General features: G+C 35.8%; 1 protein-coding gene and 1 long non-coding RNA gene across 25 annotated transcripts in view; one reads left to right on the top strand and one right to left on the bottom strand.

Moving 5' to 3' along the window:
- The window catches only part of LOC123518142 (protein nervous wreck-like), a 164,839-nt gene that overhangs the window by 14,185 nt on the left and 135,654 nt on the right, over window positions 1–15,000 (bottom strand). For 14 of the 24 annotated variants that reach the window (XM_045278812.1, XM_045278811.1, XM_045278820.1 and 11 more), the window contains 2 exons: window positions 12,368–12,433; window positions 10,755–10,832 (listed from right to left, as the gene is read on the bottom strand). The exons of 4 other annotated variants lie outside the window; for them this stretch is intronic. In XM_045278812.1, coding sequence (XP_045134747.1) covers window positions 10,755–10,832; window positions 12,368–12,433 — 144 coding nt within the window. The remainder of the gene's footprint in view (window positions 1–10,754; window positions 10,833–12,367; window positions 12,434–15,000) is intronic. 6 more of the 24 variants (XM_045278818.1, XM_045278824.1, XM_045278823.1 and 3 more) reach the window with 2 other exon arrangements.
- The window catches only part of LOC123518155, a 23,532-nt gene that overhangs the window by 7,931 nt on the left and 601 nt on the right, over window positions 1–15,000 (top strand). Inside the window, exons 2-3 of the long non-coding RNA XR_006678686.1 lie at window positions 12,380–12,460; window positions 14,317–15,000. The exon at window positions 14,317–15,000 is cut by the window's right edge and continues 601 nt beyond it. This is a non-coding gene — a long non-coding RNA (uncharacterized LOC123518155). The remainder of the gene's footprint in view (window positions 1–12,379; window positions 12,461–14,316) is intronic.

Genomic DNA, 15,000 nt, shown 5'->3' with positions numbered 1-15,000 from the left:
TCCTATAATACATATGATCTGAAGAGAAGTAAAAAAAATTCCTTCTCTTTTACCTTATGGGAAATTAATAAAATATCTGATAAAAATTGAAAAAGAAAAATTTACTTGCCTATTCCAAATATATAATGGCATACAGAGAAACAGTAAAAACACTGCTTCTCTCTTTTTTAATTAAAATTAAATTAAATCAATTAAAAGAAATTCAATAACAGACACTTGAGAAAAATTAAATAAAAAACCTCTTACTTGCCTGTTGTAAATCTAATGTGAAAAAAAAAAAAGATAGAAAATAAATAAGTATGGGAGACTAAAATTTTCAATGGCCAAGATTCCTGTCCTCAGTCCTCTGATCAAGACTGGTCTTTGAAATTCTGTCAGTGACATTCTTTACTTTATCTTTTTTTCAGTTACATGCATGATTAATTTATTCATAATCATTACCATGTATCAATGAGAATTAATCTGACATGCTAAAATGTGAGTTATCTAAAATCTAACTATTAGAAGTTAATTATTGAAACCAAATTTATCTTTTTCATGAATGTTTAAATTTTGTATTATATTATATGCTGCTAAATTACTTTGACACTTCCAACTTCAAAATTTTTGAGCAATTGCATCTATCATTCAACTGATTAAGTTAATTGTCAGTAAAGGAAATTCTAATTATGTAGATCAAAATTTTTCTCTAACTTGAAATAAATATTCTTTTAAACTCTGACAAGAATTAACCATAACTAGGAGCTCAAAAATACTAGTCTTTTACCAAGCATCTGATTTACTCAATACATCTACTTATCTAGTGTAATATATATTAATTTTTCACCTTGCTGGCTAATGCTATATGTATGTATGGCAGGTACTATGTTTTCCTATGTAACACTCACAACAACTACACACACACACATGGCAAGGCATCATCAAGGACTACCCAATCAACTGCACATTGACAGTGTCATAATCTGGACTGGTGTTTGTTAGGGTGTGTTAAAAAGTACCATAAGTTAAGCTGACATGAGCAGGAATATATGTATGAAGTAGGTTAGGTGAAACATTTTTCTTAATGCCAGTATTGAAATAACAGTTGCAGTATTTAGGTAAGTATTAGGATGAACTATATTCAGTTAGTAACTATAGAAAAGAGCAAGAATGTGTATTGGTAGGTAAGCTTGTGAGGGTGAAAATTTGTTGATTACAATACAGTAATTAAATAACAAGCACTGTATGCAGATATGTAATAGTATGGATTATGCTTAGCTGGTGATTATGGATAGAAGCAGAGCAGGAATAAATGTGAGTGGGTAATGTTACAAAGGTAAATGAAATCCATTAATATCAGTGATTAGATAATGAGTAGTGCATTTAGTTAAGCATTATGTGGATTATTATCAGTTAGTAATTAAGAATAGGGGCAAGAATGTGTGAGTAGATAAACTTCTAATGGTGGAAAAAAAAAAATTTTAAGTCCAAGTGAAAATACCTTGAAATAATGAAGCATATATCTTAATCCAGCTTTTATTTGTGTAGCCATAGACTGAAATTCTCAAGACACACTCAAGATGCAAAACACTTCCCCTATCCTGTCAAGATACTACCAAATCTTGAATGATGTTTTGTAAGTCTTCACTGTTCCTTGTATAAGTGTCTTTCATCCTATTGAATCAATTTCAGATATAAACACAAATCTTTAAATCTCTTTTCTTTCTAGGTCTCCACAGTTATTTTTAATTCACATTCTTTGTACATTTATTAATATAGCTTTCTCTTAAAAAATCACATGAGTCAGTTTCTCAACATTTCACATTATTATTATTATGTATATCTAAATTGTTAAAATTTCCAATAAATGTATATTTTTAATCAAGCATCATGTATTTACTCATAAAAAAATGCCATAGCAACCTTTTTAACATGAAATAAGCATGTTTTTTAAGCAATTAGAAAAGGCTACAAATAGCTGTAAATTTATGGAGAATACCATTAAACCTATAAAATAGTAGTCAGTCTTCTTTCCCAATCAAGCCAAGATGATTACTAAGACATAAGTAGTGCTTCATTATTAGCATTTCCTGTTCCATCATTACACAACATGACTTTCTACAATGTGCATCTCTTCATCTTTCACTTAAATCTACATGAATATATCTTTACACTGCACCACTAAGAATGTTGACCCCAGAATGGAATAGACTTAGTAATTGCATTATTAGTACCAAGTCCATAGGGAGTCTTAAAAGCTTAGATAAATTTATGGATAGGGATAATAGATAAATATACGTAAGTGTATACATTCTACACTGCGAAGTGTAGGCTTATTGGCTTCTTGCAGCTTCCCTTATGTTCTTTTCTTAATTTCTATACTGTATCACAAGAATGGGCACACTAGGTCCTAGAAAAAACAGAGCACCACTGCTAGTCTAAATTAATTTTTTTATGCAATGAGCACTTTAGTAGATGCATGAGTTAGTGAGGAAGTGAAAAGTTAAATGGGTGGGTAGGTGCAAACTGTTAGGGAGATAGAGGTTGAAAGCATATATGTATCTACATTTGTAACTTATCAATGAAATGAAGATGATTACAATGATGGTGAAAAGGAATGGTGAGGAGGAGGAGGAAGAGGAAGAAGAATAAGGAGAAGACTATGAAAATTACAATAATGACAACACTGATGATGTGCATAGATATGAAATGGAATACCATGGACTGTACATCCTTAGTTTTCATTAGTATTGTGAAAAAAAACTGTCTTTCATTTCCCCATCTTGAAATGAAAGGAAAACATCTCTTTACAAGTTCATAATTTTCAGTACACTCCTGGGTCAGTGTTTGTTACGTCAAGACAGTGCAACAACAGGCTACTTGATCTTATGCATTCATCAATCATATCTACTAATTTCCTGATACCTTCTCAGAAATTCATTTCATATTATTTATCTACCTACTGATAATACATTCCAGTATAGAGTATTTATCATGCTTCCCCAATCAGTCCCATTCTTTCCACATAGGCAAATCAATACAATTACTTCTCTTCATTGATTTGCTCATGCACTCAATCCTAAGTCTGCTACTTTTCCTTTGTACATCAGTCCCTTAAGGAAGCATTACATACTAATGCCATTATACTCTCTCCAGCATGCTCCACTCTCTTAATATCATGAAAGTAATGAATAGCATTGGTTTCATCCCAAAATTTGACCTACTTGGGACTAAAACTTTGATAACAGACTAGCAAACCATAGAAGAAATATGCTGAGCTAAAAATATTTTTATTGTCACTTCAATGAATAACTCTACCAAATTCAACTCTCTTACTTTATGATTCTTGACTATAAAGGAAATATATTTTTTTCAGAAATCCAACTAATTGAGCTTGGCAGCCAGATTTTTCAAATACTGCAAGTTATCAGATAATTCAGGGGAAATATAGCAGGCAGTACACAATGTATCAGAGCAAATGTACAAGAAAAGCATATGTGAGAAGAAAATTATGTGTATTTTTGGAAATACTCCAGAATTACTTAGAACAGGAAATATATTTGCAAGTATGGCACACCAGGCTACAGTTCTTTTTAAATGGGCAGAGAGAAAATGGATGACTTAACAATTTAATGAATTAATACTGGGAAGCTCAGTTAGGTTTAAGCAGCAGGGACAGCCAATACTTTAGTTAGGCATGTAGGGTTTTATATCACTGCCTCCCAAAGGGGATACTAAGTAAAGGGAAAGCTCCAAGATATTTAACATTGCCTTTATGAATCATTGTGCAGACACCAGATGGAGGCTGTGGCTGTGCAAATTTATCAGGTGTTATGTGGCTTCACCAAACCAAATACATGTGTTTTGTTACTGAAAATAGTACTAGTTCATAGAAAGATCATATTTCTTAAAAATCACTGTTGATTTAAAGAATAAATTATTCTTTTGCTGATTTTAATAGTTTAATGTATTTACCTAGCTGCATATTACAGGATTTGAGCTGGGCTCATAGTGACCTGTCTCCATATCTAATTTTATCCAAATTTTCTTTAAATTTGTGCACACTTTCTGCAAATAATCAATTTATGTGCCTTTCTGGGGTCAGGGTGTCTTATATAATCACTCCCAGGTCTTTCTCCTCCTTTTTGTTTCATTATAACCTCATCTCCCATTTTATACTCACATGTAAGCCTTCTGTTACTTTTACCTATTTCAATCACTTGACAGTTTTTGTCATTAAATTGTAATTTCTACTTCTGGCTCCATTCCCAGATTTTATCAATATCTCTGCAATGCCATACACTCCTCATTGTTCCTTATTACTCTCAAGAGTTTTGCATCACCAGCAAACAAATTTATGTAGCTACTCAAGTTCTCCAGTATATCGTTAATAAAAATTTAAAACATTATTGGTGCCAGCACTGACCCCTGTGGTATGCCACTAATTACTGTGCTCCATCTTAATGGGGTGTCTCTTATCACTGTTCTCATTTCGTGACCTATGTGTATTTACCAAGTTGTAATTTTACAGGGCCTGGGCTTTATGCTCGTTTGACCCGTCTCAATATCTACACTTATCCAATTTTTCTTTAAAACTATGCACACTCATTGCTGACACCACTTCTTCACTCAAACTGTTCCATGTTTCAACACATCTTTGTGGGAAACTATATTTTTTAACATCTCTCAAACATCTTCCCTTCCTCAATTTTTTACTATGCGATCTTGTGCTTCGAATGTCATAATCCTCTCTCAGGATCAGTTTCTCATTATCCACTTGATCCATTCCATTCATCAATTTATAAACTTGTATCAGATCCCCTCTCTCCCATCTCTGTTCCAGAGTTGGCTTATCCATAGCCTTTAGTCTCTCCTCATATGTCATCCCTTCAAATTTTGGAACCATTCTTGTAGCCATCTTTTGTAGTCTCTCCAACTTCCTTATGTGTTTCTTTTTGTCGGGAGTCTACACAACTCCTGCATATTCCAATCTGGGACTTATTATAGTACTGATCAATTTCTTCATCATTTCTTTGTCCATGTAGTGAAACACTAATCCAATATTCCTTAGCAAATTATCTCTCTGAAAATTTTATCTATATGGCATACTGGTTGATTGTTTTCTTCCATTGTCACTCTTAGATCTTTTTTCTTTTTTACTTTCATCAGTTCTACTCCATCTCCCATCTTATAGATTCCCACTGGTCATCTTTCACTGTGTCCTGTCTCCTTGTCTACTCCTGTCATATCTTTCTTTCATCTGATTGACACACTGTGTCAACGACATCACTGCTCAATTTATTCCACTTATCAATACTACGATGCGGGAAACTGTACTTTCTCACATCATTTAAACAGATGTCTTTTATTAGTTTTTTTTCCATGTCCTCGGAGATGATTACTTGTGCTCACCTTTATCAATTCTCTGTCCAATATGTCAATCTTGTTCACCAATTTATACATAGTTATCATGTCACCCCTTGTTCTTCTCTCTTTTAATGTGGTCAGCCCCAGTTCCCTCAGTCTTTCCTGGCACCATCCTTGTTGCCAGTCTCTGTACCCTTTCCACCTTCTTCACATTTTTCTTCATTTGTGGTGACCAGATGCAAGCTGCATATTCTAACTGGGGTCTTATTAGAGTGCATAATATCTTTTTCATCATTCCTTCATCTAGGTAGTGGAATGCAAGGCCAATATTTTGGAGCATGTTATATGTTTTCCCAAATATCTTATTTATGTGTATCTCCGGTGACAGAGTGTTCTGCACGGTTACTCCTAAGTCTTTTTCCTCATTGGTCTCTTCAATTTTCTCATCTCCCAGTCTGTAATCATTGTTTGGTCTGTATCTACTTCTTCCCATTTTCATAACATGGCTCTTGTTTATATTAAATTCCATCTGCCACTCTTTACTCCACTCATATACTTTATCAAAATCTTCCTGTAACTTGTTATAATCTTCCACATTCTTTACTCTCCTCATAATTTTAGTATCATCTGCAAACATATTCATGTAACTGTCAATTCCTACTGGCATATCATTAACATAAATCAAAAACATGATGGGACCAAGCACTGACCCTTGTGGAACTCCACTGGTTACCTTTTTCCACTCTGACTTCTTTCCTTTCACCACTGTTCTCATTTCTCTTCCCACTAAGTAATTTTCCATCCATTTTGCTAGTTTATCACTTACTCCTCCAATCTTCTTTAGTTTCCACATCAGTCTATTGTGTGGCACTTTATCAAAGGCCTTTCTCAAGTCCAGGTAAATAGCATCCACCCATCCCCTCTATGTTGTAGTATGTCAGTCACTCTTGAATAAAAACATAATAAATTGGATACGCACGATCTTCCTTTTCTGAAACCAAACTGCCTTTCACTCAGAATGTTTTCACTTTCTAGATACTCACTCCACTTTGCTTTAATTACTTCTTCACATACCTTGCACAATATACTAGTCAACGATACTGGTCTGTAATTTAATGGTTCCATTCTACTTCCATTCTTATATATAGGCACAATGTCAGCTCTTTTCCACTCTTTCGGGACTATTCCTGTTCGTATGGAGGTTTCCACAATATCAAATATGGGGTTCAACAATTGATCTTTACATTCTTTCAGCAACCTCCCAGATATGCCATCAGGCCCCATTGATTTATTAATATCCAAGTTACTTATAATTTTCCTTATATCTTCTTTAGTAACCATGATGTCCTGCATTTGCTTTATTTCCGTAGGCCTTTCTCCTGTAAAATGCTCCTCCTTTGTAAACACTTTGCAAAAGTTGTTGTTCAATATTTCAGCTATATCTCTAGCGTCCTCATATACTTTTTCCCCAACTTTTACTTTTTCTATTGCCTCCCTTTTATTTAATTTTCCATTTTTGTAGACTTCTGTTGATAATACATTTTTTCTTAAGTTTCACTATCACAGTTTTCCACCACTCTGTTCAAAGTCCTCATTCTGTGATATGGCACAAACTTCTTCACAGCACAATTATATAAATCCATAAATTTATCATATTTCAATTGCATATCCACTTCCTGGTACACCACAGACCAGTCAATTTCATTAAAGAACTCTCTTATATGGTTGTAATTTGCCCTGACATAATTTAATTTTTCCTCCTTGTACTCCACACTCTTTTCCATGCTTAATTCCGTATCCAGCTCAAATCTTAGGACATCATGGTCGCTTTTCCCAAGGGACATTCATGTTCAATTTCCTCTTTAGGAGATGCCCTGGTGAATACCAAATCCAACCTCGCTGCAACATCCTGTCCCCTGCACCTTGTTGGTGATCTCACCCACTGTGTCATCAAGTTATTTGTTGCTACATTTAACAATTCCTCTGCCCACTCACCACCATTCACCACTTCGTAGTCTTCCCACACTATTTCCTTACAGTTAAAGTCACCGACTATCATCACTCTATCCTTTCTGGTGAGTTCCTGTTTTATTCTGTCTAGAGTATTTCTCATCACCTCTTGATACTGTTCATAATTCCAAGCACTGGTTCTGGGTGGTATGTATACTGTTATAATATTAATGTCCCTCTTACCATCTGTTATAAGCATACTTATCACTTCCTCATTTCCCTTACTAAAGTTCACCTCCTTCACTATCAGATCTTTTTAGTAAAACCATTATACCACCACCTCCTTTATTCTTTCTATCATTTCTCCATACTTTGTAGTGTTTTACATCAAACCAATCTAGCTTTATTTCGGGCCTTAACTTTGTTTCCACCACACACATTATGTCCAGTTCACTGTTTCTTAGGTAATCCATACATTCTAGCCTTTTAGACAGAAATCCATCTATATGTCACTTGAATTCCATTCCTAATCTTTCTTCCACGTTTCAGTCTGTGTACTGTCTATTCTGTCTGTTTTATCCACCACTTCTTCAGCCTCCCATTTCTCATCCTCCAAAAAAACTTGGTCTTTTCCTCCTCGGTTCTTTCCTCATTCTTCTCTCTCACTTCAGTTACAAGCTCTCTCATTTTCATTCTTTCCTCCTGTGTCATATTTCTTCTTATGTAAATTGTTTTGGTTTCCTCGTAGTCTTTAAGTTTCCAGGCCCTCCTCAGTAAGGCCTCGGCTGCCACCTGAGACTTTAATTTCAATTTTAATGGTCTATTCTTGCCTTCTTCATAAGCTCCTAGTCTCACACTTTCCTCTATTTCAGCATATAGGCATTCGTCCTCCTCGGAGATCTTATTCAGTAAAAACTTTATCCTGTCATTTTCCTTATCCCTCCTATCTTGCCAATTCCTGTTAGTTTCCTCTCTTAAACCTGTTATGATCAAGCATTTTTTCTTTTCAGCAATATCTCTCACTACATACTCATTTTCCTTCAAAGCCTTAACCATTTCACTCTGTGTAATCACTTTATTTTCTTCTTCTTGCTTTTTCATTATCTCTTTGAAGGACTTCTGTACTTCTTCGTTTTCATGTTTCACTTCCTTCATTCTAGCATCAATTAGGTTGAGGCACTCCTCCTTCCCTAAGTCACTTTCGGATATTTTCTTTTCCATTTCAAGTAGTTTAGCCTTCATTTCGTCACATTGTTTCCTTAGATGCTGATTTTCTTTTTCCATTTCCACTTTCTCTTTCAGTAATTCCTTGTTCTCTTTTCGTTAGCATGTAGATTTCTTTTTTGAAGGTATCATTCTCCGCTATAACTCTATCTAACTTCTCTTCTATAGATCTAATATTGACAAACTTACTCTCTAAGGCTTGAATTCTTGAATCCATGTCCAATTTGTTTAATCCACTTGGAATGGTCACAAATCCCTCAAAATTTCTCCTGCTTCAAGGTGTCGACGTCATGTTACTGCCAGCTGTTTCACCCAAAACAAAAACATTGCCGACACTCTCCGGTTAGGGACTATTTTCCATTTTCATTTGAAAATGGACCATTTTCTGCACTTTTTTAGAGCAGGACACTGACAGGACACTAATTACACCCTATAGAGATACCCGGGCCCTGTAAACACTATAGGTAATTGCTCCTTTTCCCTCGTCCTCAGTTGAAGACGAGCTGTCTTCAGGACTCCCACACTCAGCGGTGGCGCAGCTGCGTGTGTGTGTGTGTATTTATAAAGGTAAATACACTTGCACACACGCAAATGATGCAAAGCTTTTGAGAGTAATAAGGGACATCCATAATTGTATGGGATTGCAGAAAGATATTGACAAGATTTGGAACTGGAGCCAAAAGTGGAAATTAGAATTAATACCAGGAAATGCCATGTAATGGAAATGGTTAAAAGTAGTAAAAGACCTAAGTGGGAATATAAAATGGGAGAAGAGATAATAATGAAAGGAGTGAAGAGAAAGACCTGGGAGTGATTATACGAGACACTCTGACTCCAGAAAGACACATAAATGGGCTATTTGCTTCAACATACAAGACACTAACGAACATCAGGGAGATGTTCAATTACATGGATAAGAGTAGTATAATGAAAAAGATAATAACCACTATTATGAGACCTAGACTGGAATATGCAGCAGTGGTATGATCACCATACAGGCAGAAAGACATTAAGAAACTAGAAAGAATCGAAAGGACTGCTACAAAGATGATACCAGAAATATGGGATCTTCTCTATGAAGAAAGACTGAAGGAAATGGAATTACCAACCTTGAAAGATAGATGGGAAAGAGGGGACCTAATAGTGATGTGTAAGTTAGTAAACTGTATGGAAAAGATGGATAGACAAGACCTGGTAACATTGACAGACAATGGGGATAGATGAACAAAAGGACATTCCGAGAAGATCATGAAAAGTCAATGTCTGAGGGACATTAAGAACTTCAGTTCTTCACATAGGACAGTGGACATCTTTAATGGAGTAAGTGATGAGATTGTAACAGCAGAAGTGTGCACAATTTTAAGGAAAAGTTAGATAAATGTAGGCAAGGAGACAGGTCACTATGAGCTCCGCTTGAACCTTGTAACACACAACTAGGTAAATACAACTAGGTAAATATACATACACACACACACATAGTACATACAACCAGACTGTGTAGTGTAGTGGTTAGCACACTTGGCTCTCAACTGAGAGGGCTTAGGTTTGAGTCATGGGCATGGCAAGGCAAATGAGTGAGCCTCTCAATGTGTAGCTCCTGTTCATCTAGTAGCAAGTAGGTATGGGATGTAACATGAAGGGTTGTAGCCTTTCTGTTCTGGTGTGTGGTGTGTGAGTGATCTCAGTTCTAACTGACAATTGGTAAGTGTGAGCTTTGAGCTCTTTCATTAGGAGAATGGCTGGCTAGGTGACCAGCAGATGACCTAGGTGAACTATTTCCATACACACAAAGAGTATATACATCAATTTACACATATTCATCCAACTTAGAAATTTAATTATATGTGGAAGAAAATTCTGTGAGTATATTTTTTACTTGCATATATGTAGGTAATTTTCTGATGGTGACTTTAATGAAATATATATGTATTCTATAATATTGATTGCTTGAGGCCGTGTTCCTGTAATCATCTGGTGTCTGCATTCAATGACCAAACTATGAAAAAGTTGACTATTTATATCATATAGAGCAAATTGTTAAAAGAGACAAGAAAGTATCTTTGAACTATCTATTAAAAAAAAGCAACATCTGGCAGCACTGCCATGCTCTCTCTCTCTCTCTCTCTCTCTCTCTCTCTCTCTCTCTCTCTCTCTCTCTCTCTCTCTCTCTCTTTCTAGCATATATAAGGGGAGAAGGCTCCAATGGCCCCAAGTCTCCCAGTAGAGAGTTTCACCTCATCAAGGGAGATGGTGGTGGTGGTGGCGGACGAGGGGTCCACAGCCTCGTCGTGCCACGGCTCAAGCTCGAACGCCTGAGCGTGTCAAGGAGAGGAGGGTGGATGTAGCGGGGGCAAGTGGGAGGTGATAGAGGAGGGTTAGTTATAATGCAATCTTGGCTCTTGTCTGAAATGTTATCCCAGAACTATTCACAGGTTTTCTCTATCATTTGATTTAAACTTGGTTTTTCATTTAATTAAGAAATGTCCCATGAGATGGTAAACATTGTGTGAATCGATGAATCATATTTCATTATTACTCTCTCTCTCTCTCTCTCTCTCTCTCTCTCTCTCTCTCTCTCTCTCTCTCTCTCTCTCTCAATCTCTCTGATATACACACACAATTCAGTTTCCTATTATCTTCAATCACTACCTGCATGTGCTATCACCTAAATAATCTTAATCCATCTTTTTATTTGATCTTGTCAATAAAGGACTCAATGTGTACAATAGTACTGTTTGCATTTAAGAGCTGCAGCAAATATTCAGTGTTCAATTCTGAGATGAGCTAAAAAACTGGAAACTGTGAACTGAATAGGAAGAAAACAAAAAGTAAGAACCAAAGTAGTGGAACAAGTTGGAAAACTGAAATGAAGAACCATCACTTTAGTCTTGTAAGATGACAGAAAAAAGAAATGTAGATCAGGTTTTTGTAAATAGTCAATTAAATAATTCTCTATCATCAGTAACAATGGAATATAATTTGGAAAAGTTAACCAAACATATGGATTGTGACTGGTGATAAACAATTGAAGATTCCTGGAAGAAAACATTCATAACATTTTATCAGTTTCAATATATACAGAAGGGAACTAATATTTTATTAGCCTCACAAATTATGTATATACAGAAGGAGCCTAATATCAAGTCTTGCATTAGTGGGAATATAAATCTACAAAAATGTTATGTAGAAGATCATTACAGGGATACAAAACCTACTGAATGTCTGCAGGAAAATAGTTTAATGAAGACTGTATGACAAAGAAAACTACTTCATTTAAGCTATGAGAGAACCAAAACAGGAGAAAAAAATTAATGAAGTGAAAATCTTAAGATGAATATTCTATGTAGACATTAGCAAGACTCATGATTAAGTACCAAAGCATCAAAACACATCAGAAATCAGAATAAAATGCAGAGATACAATTAATAGCTGAAAAATCCAACTCTAACTCTATTCTAAGCATGTCTCAACTAAAGCTTGGCTGCATTGCAAATGAGGCCAGCCACAGGAGCTGGCCATCCATGCCTTGACAAGACAAGAACTAATTCTGTAAGCTACAAGAGGCCATAGAAACAATGTCTTACTTCAGAAATCTACTTGGGGGATTATGTTTGACCAAAAAGAAGTCTATCTATCTAGGAATGCACTCTAAAACCAGCATATGAAAGTATAAGAGAAGTAATGAAAGAGTAAAAGGTTGAACTTTACATGACAGAGAGAGAGAGAGAGAGAGAGAGAGAGAGAGAGAGAGAGAGAGAGAGAGAGAGAGAGAGAGAGAGAGAGAGAGAGAGAGAGAGAGAGAGAGAGAGAGAGAGAGAGAGAGTGTGTGTGTTGGTTCTCATTTCACCTCTTCCTGTAGAGTGTCCGGAGAGGTGGCTGATGAAGGCTCCTGTTCCCTCTGCTGCCTCGCTTGCTGCAGCCACAGGGAGGAGGAAGGCAGGTATGCAAGGTGACAGAGAGAGAGAGAGAGAGAGAGAGAGAGAGAGAGAGAGAGAGAGAGAGAGAGAGAGAGAGAGAGAGAGAGAGAGAGAGAGAGAGAGAGAGAGAGAGAGAAAACTTTAAATAAACATGAGTGGTGATGATGGAGGAGAGAAAGGGCATAACAGGAAAATGGATGGAAATATTGCATTCTTATGAGGCCATAAATGGAAAAATCCAGGAGTACTAATACATACAGAATTTCACCAGACATAAAAAAAAAAGTGTACAGTGGTCTGAAAGTATGTCACTGTTACTTTTACTCCCTTACAATGAACACAGTTATAGTTTGTTCAGGTCAGATTATTGATGGATCACTCTCCACTCACTTTAATCTACTGTAATTTTTCCTCAATTTTGTTCCTATTCCTATCTATGAAGAGGACAAGAAAGGAGGCTTGTGTTCATAGTACTGCAACAAAATAAAATAGTATACCCTATTTGGCCATGACAAATCATTCAACTGGCAATGCATACTCATGTCTTGTGCTAGCTAATGTAGGAATTTAAACCAGCCATTACCAAGATCTTTACCTCCTTCTATAGATGAGTTCCAGCTATCAGTGTCTTAGATTTTCACACAATTCCTGCCCTTAAAGTGATCAGTAATGTTAGAGTTATTCACATACAGTCACATACATACAGCCTTCCTGATAGAAGCTCCATAACTTTCAAACTTATCCACACCATGATTGCCAAGAATGATAAATTTCTCAGGGTTTCACATAAAACCCATCCTTATAATAATTAGTAATGGTAGGATTAACTGCATGGAATTTAAGTTTTTGTCACAGCATTCTTAAGAGACTACAAAACTTATCTCAAGTAAATTAAAAGTTGCCTGGTGATAAGGTATGCAACTGGCTGATACACTAATGGGATATCACTGATGATCACTGATGGTCTTTATTTTGCTGTGTAAAGGTTTCACTTCAGGCCAAAAAACAAAGCCCTCATTTGCCTCCAAGGTCTTTTCTCTCTCTAGTTCATTTCTTACTGTTTCACAGAAAAAATTAACACCTTATAATTAATAAATAAATACAGTGCACATAAATGATCTGCAAAAAGAATCTGAACAAACTATAAAGTGTATTGTATAGATAGTTCATAGAAAGGAGTCTCAATGTGACACATAAAGGAAAAAAGAGCAGGAACTGGTGAATTAATAATGAAAACAGTAAGTATCTTGCATTGCACAACACATTAAAACATATATATATATATATATATATATATATATATATATATATATATATATATATATATATATATATATATATATATATATAAAACAGCATACACATCAATTTGGTGATATGGGAGGAAGGACTGAGAGCAACAGTGGAGACAAGAGCAATGTGAATTTTGAATCTCATGACCACAAAGCATATGTAAATCACATATCAGGGAACAGTGGCTTCAGTGGACTGGCTAGACACTACAACTAGGGTTAAAAAGGCTGACTCCAACAGGACATCCCCCAAGAAAAACATTTCTAGTTGTGAAGCAAGACAGATGCTTGCACCATGGCATCACACACAATCAGAGATCCCAACACAGCACACCATGTATTGTGTGTTGGTATTAGAAGGAGAGAGAGAGAGAGAGAGAGAGAGAGAGAGAGAGAGAGAGAGAGAGAGAGAGAGAGTGAGCAGTGACTGGGAACTGGGGAGGCCTTGTTGTGTTTTTGGGGTTTGGATGTGTTTGAGTAAGGGAGGAATGAGAGTACCTCAGAGGGGAAGGGGATATGGGATGTAAGTGTTTAAGTGTGGCAGAATGTGGAAGAGGTGGAGTTAACAAAGGAATATTTACCCTCAGGCTTCATCTTGATGGTAAAACAAATAGCCAAACCTATGAACTGCACCTCCATGGCTGCTTCTCTGCGCAACAAGAAGCCTTCACGCTCTCTGACTATGGCACTATTTCATTTCCAATTTTATAATCTTATTGATTGACAGAATATATACAATTCATTAGTGTTTCAGCCACAAATAAATCTGACAGAAGCTGTGATGTAAAAACAGCTAATAGAGTCTTAATTCTCTAATTCTTCCATAAAAATTTCTGAGTGATCTGGATGTTCCAAAAATAAAGTAATGAGTAACTGTATGAAAGCAATCACTGGTGTCTTCATTCTTGAAGTCTTTGTTAACTACCATCTCTACAGTTTTCATCCTTCAAATTAAGCTATGAAATTAAAAACTGAATTAATGAACATATCTGGAATTAATTAACATTCTCTGGATCAGCAATATTTTTACGGTAAGAAGGAACAGTTTCAATCTCCAAGACACCACATGTAAGTTATAAAAATAACACATCTTTTTCTCACTGCAATACTGAAAAGTCAATTTTTTTTTCCCTGAAACCTAGAACCACACAATTTATACCATTAGTTCTTAACCTGGTGGAGGGGGAGAGCACAAGCTCTTGGAAAAGCAGGAATTTTTCTAATTATATTTGTCTTTCTTTTTAATGAGAGCATGGTCAAATAATGAGTTT

This window comes from Portunus trituberculatus, chromosome 43 (assembly GCF_017591435.1).
Source record: "Portunus trituberculatus isolate SZX2019 chromosome 43, ASM1759143v1, whole genome shotgun sequence".
In the NCBI taxonomy this organism is placed as follows: Eukaryota; Metazoa; Arthropoda; class Malacostraca; order Decapoda; family Portunidae; genus Portunus; species Portunus trituberculatus.
Note: the sequence above shows the minus strand (reverse complement) of the source record. Positions and strands in the feature narration are given on the sequence as shown.